Source organism: Trifolium pratense, linkage group LG6 (assembly GCF_020283565.1).
Source record: "Trifolium pratense cultivar HEN17-A07 linkage group LG6, ARS_RC_1.1, whole genome shotgun sequence".
Lineage (NCBI taxonomy): Eukaryota > Viridiplantae > Streptophyta > Magnoliopsida > Fabales > Fabaceae > Trifolium > Trifolium pratense.
In genome coordinates this window covers 45,396,190-45,408,733 of record NC_060064.1, presented here as the reverse complement: position 1 = coordinate 45,408,733, position 12,544 = coordinate 45,396,190, and the positions used below count along the sequence as shown (strand labels likewise).

General features: G+C 37.5%; 1 protein-coding gene across 1 annotated transcript; it reads left to right on the top strand.

Moving 5' to 3' along the window:
• The first annotated feature begins 763 nt into the window (after positions 1 to 763).
• LOC123889152 (L-type lectin-domain containing receptor kinase IV.1-like) lies at positions 764 to 3,117 on the top strand. Its single transcript, XM_045938376.1, has one exon. The coding sequence runs from the start codon at positions 950 to 952 to the stop codon at positions 2,960 to 2,962; it is 2,013 nt and encodes a 670-aa protein (XP_045794332.1). The 5' UTR covers positions 764 to 949; the 3' UTR covers positions 2,963 to 3,117.
• The last annotated feature ends 9,427 nt before the right edge of the window (positions 3,118 to 12,544 follow it).

The window sequence follows — 12,544 nt, the reverse complement described above, 5'->3', positions numbered from 1 at the left end:
AACAAACGAAAAACAACAAAAGATGAAGTAGATATATCAAATTAAACTGATAGTGCTAGTGACGTTTTATGTCATTTTCCTCGAGTCTTCGTCAAAGTGATCATCCATCGTTTCTCAAGCTGCCAAGCCAATGATTGATTCATTCAAAATTAACAAAAGAATCTTAATTAGGAGGGACTAAGATGGGGATTAGATATTGTTCTAGACTGGGCCTAAGCCCAATTCGGCGTTGAGCTCAGCCCAATAGTACACTAGTCCAAAGTCACACGTTCCTGTTCAACGGCCACAGAAGTTGACACTTCTGTGACGGCCGACAAGACAACCATCAATGTTTAGCTTGCCAGATTTTCCTTCATGTTGACGGTCTTGACTAGCAGTGATGGCTATATATGTATCATTCTTACTCTCAAACCTCTCACTTCACACAAACACTGACTTGAGTGTCTTGCAAGTACATCCCTCCCCCTTCACCACCACCGTATTGTAGAAGCGTTTCACCGGCCACGATGAATCTGATAAGGTAAGATCAAATATCAATAATAATTGACAATTGAAAACGATATCTCTTTGCATTCCTCCTCCAAGTCTTCATTCATCATTTTCTTAGCCGCCAAGCAAATAATAGACTGACTGTTCAAATCACACATGCAAGTGTGAAAAAAAATATAACATTATACTTATTTTAAGAAACTAGATGACGTTGATGTTTTAATTTCCTATACTCCACATCAAACACTTGCTAGTAAAAATTTTGACTTATCCACCAAAGTTGGAAAAAATCTGTGGCTCACATGTGCACAAGTTTTCAAATGATCCCTATTATAGGTTCCAGGATATTTCTTAGTAGACCCCTAAATGACACTTGCAATTTATCTTTTTCACTTAGGACAAAATCGTAGATAAATAAATAACATAATCAACAAAGCATTATTCACAAAATACTATAATCATGTTCCTTAATCTTGTGTTGGTGTTTTTTCTTGTTACATTGGTAGCAAGTAAAGATAATAGTTTCATCTATAACAATGGATTCCAATCATCTCATTTGTATCTTGATGGTATAGCTAATTTAACCTCCAATGGCATAATAAGACTCACCAATGACACCAAACAACAAAAAGCACATGCTTTTTATCCAAATCCTATAGTTTTCAAAAACACTTTCAATGGAAGTGTCTCTTCTTTTGCAACTACTTTTGTATTTGCTATAAGACCTGAATATCCAACTCTTAGTGGCCATGGAATTGTTTTTGTTGTTTCTCCTACAAAAGGGCTACCATATTCAATACCAAGTCAATACCTTGGTTTATTCAACCAATCAAACAATGGAAACACAAATAACCATGTTTTTGGTGTTGAACTTGATACTATTCAAAGTAAAGAGTTTAATGATATCAATGATAACCATGTTGGTATTGATATCAATGATTTGAAATCAGATAACTCAACTCCTGCAGGATATTATGATGATAATAATGGTCAATTCAAGAATTTGAGCCTTTACAGTGGCAATCCTATGCAGGTATGGATTGAATATGATAGTGAAAAGACAAAGATTGATGTTACTTTAGCTCCAATTAATGTTGTTAAACCAAAAAAATCTTTGTTATCATTGACTCAAGATCTTTCTCCAATTATGAACAATAGTATGTATGTTGGATTTTCATCAGCAACTGGTTCAGTTTTCACTTCTCATTATGTTCTTGGTTGGAGTTTTAAGGTTAATGGTCAAGCTCAAGAGCTTGTAATCTCTCAACTTCCAAAGTTACCAAGATTTGGTGAGAAAAAAGAGTCAAAATTTTTAACTGTTGGATTACCTTTGATTTTGTTAAGTTTGGTTTTCATGATAACTTTAGGGGTTATTTATTTTATCAAAAGAAAGAATAAGTTTGCTGAGATTCTTGAAGATTGGGAACATGAATATGGCCCACATAGATTTAAGTTCAAAGATCTATACTTTTCTACAAAGGGTTTCAAGGAAAAAGGACTATTAGGAGTTGGTGGATTTGGTAGAGTCTACAAAGGTGTGATGCCAGGTTCAAAACTTGAGGTAGCTGTGAAGAGAGTTTCTCATGAATCAAGACAAGGGATGAGGGAATTCGTGTCGGAGATTGTTAGTATCGGTCGTCTTCGTCATAGGAATCTTGTTCCACTTCTTGGCTATTGCAGGCGAAAAGGTGAGTTACTTTTGGTTTATGATTACATGCCTAATGGAAGTTTAGACAATTTTCTATATAACCAACCGAAAGTGAGCTTGAATTGGCATCAAAGATTTAAAATCATCAAAGGTGTTGCTTCGGGTTTGTTTTATCTTCATGAAGGGTGGGAACAAGTTGTGATTCATAGAGATATAAAGGCTAGTAATGTTTTATTAGATGCTGAAATGAATGGTAGATTAGGAGATTTTGGTCTAGCAAGATTGTATGATCATGGTGCTGATCCACACACAACTCATTTGGTTGGAACTGTAGGGTATCTAGCTCCTGAGCATACAAGAACAGGTAAAGCCACTAAATATACTGATGTGTTTGCTTTTGGTGCTTTTCTTCTCGAGGTTGTTTGTGGTAAGAGACCTATAGATCATGTTGCCGAAAATGAGACTGTAATTCTAGTTGATTTTGTGTTTGAATGTTGGAAAAGAGGTGAGATTCTTGAGGCAAAAGATATAAACTTAGGATCAGATTATGAATCTGAAGAAGTTGAATTGGTGTTGAAACTTGGTTTGTTATGTTCACATTCAGAACCTATGCCTAGACCAAGTATGAGACAAGTTGTGCAGTATTTGGAGAGGGATATACCTTTACCAGATTTGTCTTTGCTTAGTTTATCTTCTTCTGGTTTAACTTTTGGGTACCAAGAATTTTTTGAGGACTTTCCTATGTCATATCCATCTTCTATGGATAAGACAATGTCGCATACTTCTGTATCTATTGCTGATTCACTTCTCTCCGGTGGTCGTTGATTTTATGATGTACATGAAATCGATGCTTAATTAGTCTATTTTTAATTTTGTAAAGTGTTGGATTGGTAAAATGTATTACGTACAGATAAAGTTTGTTAAATCAAATGTAAAATCATGTTTGAGTTAATAGATATATGAAAGCTTTTTTTATTAAACTATTTTGTTCTCATTTTGCAATTGCATTTTGTCTAAGTTTGTATCTCTCATTAAACTATTCAGCAATATGACAGACTCAAAGGGTAAACAAAGAAATAACCTGAAAATATAAGCGTCGATAACCGGACATATGTATGTTTGCTTCTGTATTTCCTAGAAAATCTTTTAGAGACATCCTGCTGTTTTTACATAACGAGTCAGACAAGTTCTTCATCTTTTCTCCTTCACGCTATCTATTTTCTTCGACACTGAGTACTTCTGCATATCCACCTAAAATATTGAGAAACTAATCAATATCAATATACAGGACGTATCAGGATATAAGTTATCAGCAAGCGCAGAATGAGCCTTAAAATTGAATAATATGGCATAATAACTATAATCACTGTCACAGACAACGTCATACGATACCAACAATACAGTGATGAATTTCAAATTTTCTATTCATCATACAGCATCAATATACAAACTAATGTAGCCATCAGGAATTTGTAGGGAAACACCAGCTAGAAATGGCATAGGCCAACCATTTAACATAAAACAAAATAGTGTATAACCTATTTTAGTCCCGAAATGGTAGTGGTCACACAATTTAGTCTCAAAATTAATAATTCTGCATACGATAGAGCAGCAGTGTCTGGTTAACCAAACATCAACCCATCAGTACCACATAGAAAGAAAGATATTATCGCATAGCTTGGTGCGGAGGGATTTGTAAAATAAATGTTCAGCTTCAACCGGAACATAACAAGCACACTATTAGATCGAGAAGGTGTGGCGATTTAGATCATAACACCGTTGCTGATAGGATGATTCCAAAGCAGTGGTATCAAGGACTAATTCTTGGAGAATCCTTAGAGCCCGATCTAATCTATGGATTCAACTATTTGTGTTGGAGTCAACGTAGGAAGGCTTCAATAATGATGTTCCAATGTGGTACTGTTATCTCCACTTCCTGTGTCTTCTTTCATTTTGTGGTTAATTTGGTTGATATGGCGCAGGCTCAAGATTGAGGAAGTGGTTTTGTTAAAGTGCAATCGCTCTTTATAAATATTATGTTTTGCTTGCCTATCTTAAGGTCATTGTCCGGTTCTCTTGGGACAGAAGCATTTCCGCTTCTAAAACCCAAGAGTTAGTTAGTGGCGATGCGAGATTCTAAAACGCATTATTTTTGGAAGGATTTCTAGTCTGGTTTTCTTTAGCAGAGGGGTGCTGCTAATCCTTCTGGCAATGGTTGAAGTCTTGCTAGCCTTAGCTGGATTGGATTTTCATTTGTATAGTGCTGCATGCATTTTTTCCGTTAGGTGCTTATATCTTGGTATCTTTTGCTTAGTTTTTTATTGGCCTGATGTATTTGATAACAGTAGAATTGATAAAAAAAATAACAAGTGGTTCACATGTGCACATATTGTGCCCCAACCGAGTGCGACAATTGCATCAAGCACGGCCAGCCTAAGGGTAGGGCAACCCAGACAAGGGCATATTGTGCCTCAACCGAGTGAGACAAGTGCATCAAGCAGGGCCAGCCTAAGAAATGTTACTAAAAATGTGTTGACAATTTCTTTAAACAGTGATTGTGCCGCAAGTCCAGAAGATTTTGGGGGCTTTTTCTTTCAAGTCCTAAAGATGTTAAGAGATTACAAACATGATCACTTCTTTTTTGTCTAAAGTGGCTGGTAAAATAAAAGTAGCATCTCCTCAAATTTCAAAGAATATAAAGCAAATATCAATGCAACTAGTATATTTATAAGCAAAAATAAGAGGAATTTCATCTGAAAGTTTCAAATTTCAAGTTTTAATAAGTTCCCAATAATAAATCTAATCCATTGATTAAAGTACTAATATATCCAACAATGGATAGTGTTATGTTACTTCCATAAAGAGTCCATCTAATGCTTCACCACAATCATCACTTTACGTGTCGTGTCATCATAATTTTTTTTTCATTTATCATTAGTTCAACCTAAACCTACAGCAGCAGAAGATGGATCAATTTACAGAAGCCTGGAAATACGAGCATCGACAACTGGACTTATGTTTGCTTCTATATTTCCTAGAAAATCATCCAGAGACATCCTGCTGTTTTTCCATAAGGACTCGGACAACTTCTTCATCTTTTCTCCTTCACTCCGTCTATTTTCTTGGACATTGAGTACTTCAGCTAATCCACCTATAATATTGATATTGTGAGTTCGGATTGAATCACACCAATAATCTTGATGTGTGGAGCAAATCAAATAAGCAATCAAAACCTGGAAATAACAATAATAATCACGAACAAAAGATAAGCGATAAAACTGTAAAGAACACCAAGCAAATATTTACCGAGTTCAGTCAAAACCGACTTACTCTGGGAGAGAGCCACTCTCCGTTCCACTATCAATGAAAAACTTGATTACAAAGATTCAATACAAGAGTTGCAAGAATTTAGCCTTGATCCTAAATTCTACCATTTTCCCGAATCTCTCCCCGTAACAAAGAGATTCAATCAATAAGTGTTTACAAGGTGATGAATCAATCTCCAACCCTAGAGTATGCCCAAGAGAAGTTCTCTAATAAACGCTAGTCTTTTGTTGGCTTTAGAAACCCTAAAATCACCTTACAAATATCAGAAAACGTGACACATATATATTACTACGCAGTTTTCCGCCCGAGGCGCAACTTTTTTCGGCTGGGGCGCAGATTTCACCCGGGGCACAGGAATTTTCGCCCGGGACACAAAAACAGCAAGTCAGCTCTTGTTCTGCTGAAAGTTTCGCCCGAGGGACCAAATTTTCGCCCGAGGCACCAAACCAGTAATATTACTACCGCCTCCCCAAACTGATAGAGCCTCTATGGTTCCCAACTTGTGACTATGAGTGCTACCGCACTCTCATAGCCTTCTTCCTCATCAACGACAACATGAGCTGACGAATTACCATTGCCCCTCCTCTGAGGACAATCCTTCTTGAAGTGACTCGGTTCTTGACAATGGAAGCATTTGAACTTGCCACCATTATCACCCTTTGACCTAGACTTGGACCCATATTTCTTCCCCTTTCCTCTACCTTCGTTCTCACTTATATCTCTCGTCACATTTGTTGGGTTTTTGTATGATTGGCTACATTTTGCAAAAACATATTTTAGTCAAGTGTTGAGACAAGTGTGCTGACCCCAAGTGTTGTGACAAATGTTGTTACACTTTGGAACAACACCTGACTCTGTTTTGCGCGCGCCAGCTGGATGTTATTATTTTCTACTCAATCTTTTGAAGATCTGTTTGAAGAATTATGTCAAGGTTTCTTACAGAAGAAGGCGCACGTGTTTAATGTGTTTCATGAGGCAGCCAAACCCTAGTTTTATTTTCCAAAGGAATTATATTTTTGGAAAATATATTTTTGCGGTTTCAAAAATATAACTATTGTTTTCAAAAATATATCACTGCTGCCGCAAGTCTAGAAGCCCTAATTTTGTCTTGAAGCCCAAGTCATTCTACTACTATAAATACGAAGGCAAGCATATGGTTTCAAGTATCTAAAATCGTGTTCTTACAAAGCGTGTGTTTTAGGATTTTAGAGTGTTAATTCTGAGCCTTTCTTGTGTCTCATTGATGCAAGCTTAGGACCTGAGTGTTATTGAGTTGTAAGTGTGAACTTCTCCTAAGCTTTGAAGTACGGAGATTGTTCTATTGTGTTGTGTGGTTTACTCGCAAGCTTTTAAGCAAGAGTGAATCCTAGTTTCTTAGGAGTGTGTCTCCACCTGTTGTGTTCGTGGAATTGAATAGCAGCGCTGTCTGTGTTGCTAAGGTGGGAATTGGGACGGGGTCTCATATCTAGGAGTTCCTAGGTAGAAGGGTCATTGGGTAGTGATTAAGTGAGAAGTTGTAAACGGGTGAGTTTAGCTTCGAAGTAATACTGCTGATAGTGGACTTCATTCCTGGATTGGTATCCCCCAGAGTAGGCTTTAGGCTGAACTGGGTTAACAACTCTCGTGTGTTATTTACTTTACTGTTTGTGTTGTTTTATGTTATTTGCTCTGTTTATAGACAAGTGTTGGCGCACCAGTTACAACATCTGTCTACAACAGACAAGTGTTGCTACACCTTGAGCAACACCTGTCCACTGTGTGCCAGGAATTTCAATTGGCATCAGAGCAGGCACCCTGTTCTGAATTTTAGGGTGAGCTCCAGGGAAATCGTTTCTGGCAAGGATGGACAAAGAAGGAGGTTTTGTTACCAGACCACCTCTCTTGGTTGGCGCTTCAAATTATGACTATTGGAAGTCCCGCATGATGGCCTTCCTAAAACAAATTGATAGCAAGACATGGAAGGCAATTCTGAGAGGATGGACTCCGCCTGTGAAGATGGACAAAGATGGTAAACCAACTCTTGAGTTGAAATCTGCTGAAGAATGGTCCAAAGAAGAAGATGAGCTTGCTCTTGCAAACTCAAAAGCATTATATGCGCTATATAATGGTGTTGACAAGCACATATTCAGACTCATCAAAAAGTGTGTCTGTGCTAAGGAAGCTTGGACAATTCTTGAGACTGTTCATGAAGGTACCTCTAAAGTGAAGCTGTCTAAGCTACAACTCCTAACAACTAAGTTTGAAAATCTAAGAATGAATGATGATGAAACCATTCAGGATTTTCACATGACCATACTTGATTTTGACAATCAATTTGATGCCTTGGGTGAAAAGATACCTGAAGAAAAACTGGTAAGAAAAATGCTCAGGTCTCTACCTAAGAAGTTTGACATGAAAGTCACAGCTATAGAAGAAGCAAAGGATATCACAGATATGAAGCTAGATGAACTGGTTGGTTCACTACAAACCTATGAGGTAGCCACAAATGAAAAGATGGATAAGAAAAACAAAAGTATTGCTTTTGTTTCAAATGCTGAGGAAGAAGATCAACTGAGTGACACAGAATCTGAACAAAGCATCTCTGATGCAATGGTTCTTTTGGGAAAACAATTTAATAAGGTGCTAAAGAGAATGGACAAACGCTCTAAGACAGGTGCAGCTGACACTGGTCGCAACACTTACAGGAATTTCAGAAAACCTGTAACAGATGAGAAATCAGCTCCAAATAAAGGTGTTCAATGCCATGAATGTGAGGGGTTTGGTCACATTAGAAGTGAATGTGGAACCTTTCTAAAGAAACAAAAGAAGGGGTTAACTGTAACTTGGTCAGATGAAGATTCTGAAGGAGAAGCCGATACTGCAAAAGCTATACATATATTGACAAGTGTTTGCACATCTGACACTGAATCATGTGAAGAAGAACTAACCTTTGATGAACTTGCTGAATCATATAAAAAGCTGTGTCTGAAGAGTGCAGAAGTCTGCAGAGTCTCTGAAGAGCAAAAAGAGACAATCACTAAGTTGCAAACTGAGAAAGCTGCTAATTTGTCAAGAATCTCTGAATTTAGTACTAAATGGGAAGATAGTTTAAAGATCATTGAGGAACAGAAGGCAACTATCATCAACTTAGAAGCTGACAAGATCAAACAACTGACTGAGATAGCCCATCTGAATGAAGAGGTAACTGAATTAAACTCTCATCTTGAGAATTTAAAGAAGCATGTTCTTAGGCTATTCAAAGGAAGTGATCTAGATGAAATCCTGGAAACTTTGCCTGCTCCTAGTAAATCCAAAACAGGCATTGGGTATGAATACAAAAATGTTAATAGGATTATGGATTACAACAAAGAAGGGAAATATATGCCTGAGATAAGTAAACAACCGTCTCCAAAAATGCATGACAGGATGTCGTCACACCTGTCTCCTAGACAGCAGAGACAAGTGTTGCCACATGTGGCACCACATCAGCAAAGATGGCAGAGACCTAGGTTTATACCTAGACCAAGAAGCAGGTACCATTCATGGAGATGTCATCACTGTGGAAGAAAGGGGCACATAAGGCCTTATTGCTACAAACTGTATGGTTATCCAAGTGAAATTCCACAAGAATCTGATCAATCCATCACTAAAACAAAGATGGAATGGAAGCAAAAAGATGATGCAACCAATACCAAGGAGTATACAGCTGAAAGCAGTGGGAAAAGTTTGATTGCCCATACATCTCTCAGAGCATCATCAAAAGAAGATTGGTACTTTGATAGTGGTTGTTCCAGACACATGACTGGTGTTGAAAAATATTTAAAGGAAGTAAAATCTTATGCCACAAGTTTTGTGACATTTGGAGATGGAGCAAAGGGGGAAATCAAAGGTATTGGAAGACTTATTGACCATGGTCTACCAAAACTTGAAAATGTTCTCCTTGTAAAAGGACTAACTGCCAATCTAATCAGTATAAGCCAACTATGTGATTAAGGCATGAAAGTCAACTTTACAAAAAATGAATGTCTGGTCAGCAATAATGAAGGAGACATCCTTATGAGGGGTGTTAGATCAAAAGACAACTGCTACTTGTGGATCCCTCTTGAAGAAGGTAATGTATCTACATGTCTCTTAACTAAAAATGAAGAGGTTAAGCTGTGGCATCAAAAATTAGGACACCTTAACCTGAAGAGCATGAAGAGAGTCATATCAGAAGAAGCTGTCAGAGGACTACCAATCTTACAGATACAGGAAGGCAATATCTGTGGTGAATGTCAGATTGGGAAGCAAACCAAAGTGTCGCACCAAAAGTTGCAACACTTGTCCACCTCTAGAGTTCTTGAGTTACTACATATGGATCTGATGGGGCCCATACAAGTTGAGAGTCTTGGAGGTAAGAAATATGTTCTTGTTATTGTTGATGACTTCTCTAGGTATACTTGGGTAAATTTCATTAGGGAAAAATCTGAGACTTTTGAAGAATTCAAAAATCTTTGTGTACAACTTCAAAAGGAGAAAGACTGTGGTATTGTGAGAATCAGAAGTGACCATGGTAAGGAGTTTGAAAACTCTAAATTTGCTGATTTTTGTGCTGCTGAAGGAATAATTCATGAATTTTCTTCACCAATTACACCTCAACAAAATGGTGTGGTTGAAAGAAAGAATAGAACCTTACAGGAATCTGCAAGAGTAATGTTGCATGCCAAAAATGTTCCTTACAAGTTCTGGGCTGAAGCCATGAATACAGCATGTAATTCTGGTTTTACTGGAATGATGTTACCGAAGATGTCCCAACAACTACTATATGAATAATGTTGTTTCTATTGTTGGCACATCTTACATAACATATAAAATACTGACAGAAAATAAATAAAGTGCACAAGTAATTGTTAACCCAGTTCAGCCAACTGCCTACTCTGGGGGATACCAATCCAGGAAGGAAATCCACTAATAGCTCTAGTTACTAAGACCTCCAGCAAACCCTAGGATTTACGCCTTACACTAAGACCTCCAGCAAACCCCTGGTTTACGCCTTATAACCTCGACACTACTCATGCAACTTCTGCCTAGGAACTCCTAGACATGAGATCCCATCTCACTTCCACTTACACAACACAACCTGTGTTGATTATACAATGTTGGGAATGATGTGGCGACAACTTGTCAAGACAACACTTCACTTTTGCTTAAAAGCTTCAAGTGAATCACACACGGTAAACTCCGTACTTCAAAGCTTAGGAGCAACCTTAAACTAATAAACTTACTTCTTAACTTGTGTTATAGAATCCACAAGCAAGAATTACAATCAAATAATAAAACACTCAACAAAGACTCAACAAAGACTCAATATGTGAACTAATATTTTCAATGAGATGAGATGCATAGTCTTGAGCTTGGTCTTCGTATATATAATGATCTAGCACGCTCCTCTTTCTTCATTACTGATAGGACGCTCCTTGTAGCTCATAAAAGGTGATCTGATTCTCTTTTGATCTTCATCAAGAATGTATAGAAACTTTCCAAAAGTGTTTAAGGACTTTATAGGATAATTGTGATCATACCGTTGTACCATTAAGTCTTATCTTATCCTTAAAATACCTGATCAGATCAAATCTCCATTGAGCGTGCTCTTTAAGTGGATTTCCATAAATAGCAGATGCTCTCATAAATGCGCGAGATTTCCTTGAATAAATATGATGTTGTAACATGTTTTCCAACATCGTGTTAGTATATTTGTTTTAGCAAAATTAAGCCAATTCAAATATCCAACAATCTCCCCCTTTGGCAATTTTTGGCTAAAACAATTTCAGGCCATTACCTTTGAGAGATAAAAAAACGCAATCCTTCAAATCACCATGATCACACAAAAGAAGGAATGTTAGAGCATCATTTAAACAAAATTTCACATAGGTGAAAAATATATGCATCAGAGGCAGCAGCAGCGGAGTTATCATCAAATTGCCTCGAGCAAAAATAAAACGTGGTATCAGAGTAAAACATATATCATATGTCATATGTCATCAAAGATGTTGTGACATATGGGAGCACATCTTCTAGCACATGTTCGTCCAATCAGGGCAGCATCCATTCAGTAGCAAACTCCCCCTGACGTCATCAGCTTGTGCATCATCTCAGGGTAAAAAAAATTTTACTCCCCCTGAATACTTGCTTACTGCTACTTAAAACATGTCATAACAAAAGACACAACAACATGTAGCAGAAACAAACAAAGCAAAGTACTACTCCCCCTTTTTAGCCACAAAATGTGCCAAAACAGGAAAGTTAAGTATCCAAAGTGCAGAATTAAAAATACAGACCATGCACTCAGAAGGTGCTAAAATCCAGGGCACAAAACAACCCACAAACCAAATAACAAAGGACAGTAAAACATTAAAACAGACAAAATCATTCATCATCACTACTGTCAGAGGCTTCATCCTCATCTGTAGCAGTAGCATAACCTTCATCCTCATCTGCATTGTTTTGATCACCTGTAGCAGCCACATTTGCACTAGCTTTGACAGGTATTTCATCAGCTTCCAATCCTTCAATCATCTTCAAGAACACATTCTTCCTTTCCTCAAGCTCAGCCTGCTGTTTATCTATTTCCTGACATTGAACCTTTAAACCAGCAATAATCTCCTTTTTGGACATAACACCAGCACCAGCAGCAGATGTTCCAACATGATCAGTAACATTGTGATTACCAAAAAGCTTGTGATGGAAAGTAAAACCAGATTCCCTTTTCTTGGGAGTGTCAGTCACAACCTTAATGTCTGGATATTGGGCCAAGATAATTCCACATAGCAAAGATGGAAATGCTATTGGCATCTTCACAGCTGTTGATCTAATATGCTTAATGGTTTGATCAAAAATAAAGGTCCCATAGTCATAGTCAAACTTGGTTCCTACAGCATATATAAATCTACCCAGGTTTGTAGCAACATTGGTTGCATGCTTGGTTGGCACCCAATTTGTTGACCCTATCCTATTGAGGATGGCATATTTGACATTCAATTTACTAGTGGGTATCAGCTTCTTTGTGGGCCAGACCTTAACCTTACCAGCAGTTATTTCAGCACTCACAACATCATTAGCAAC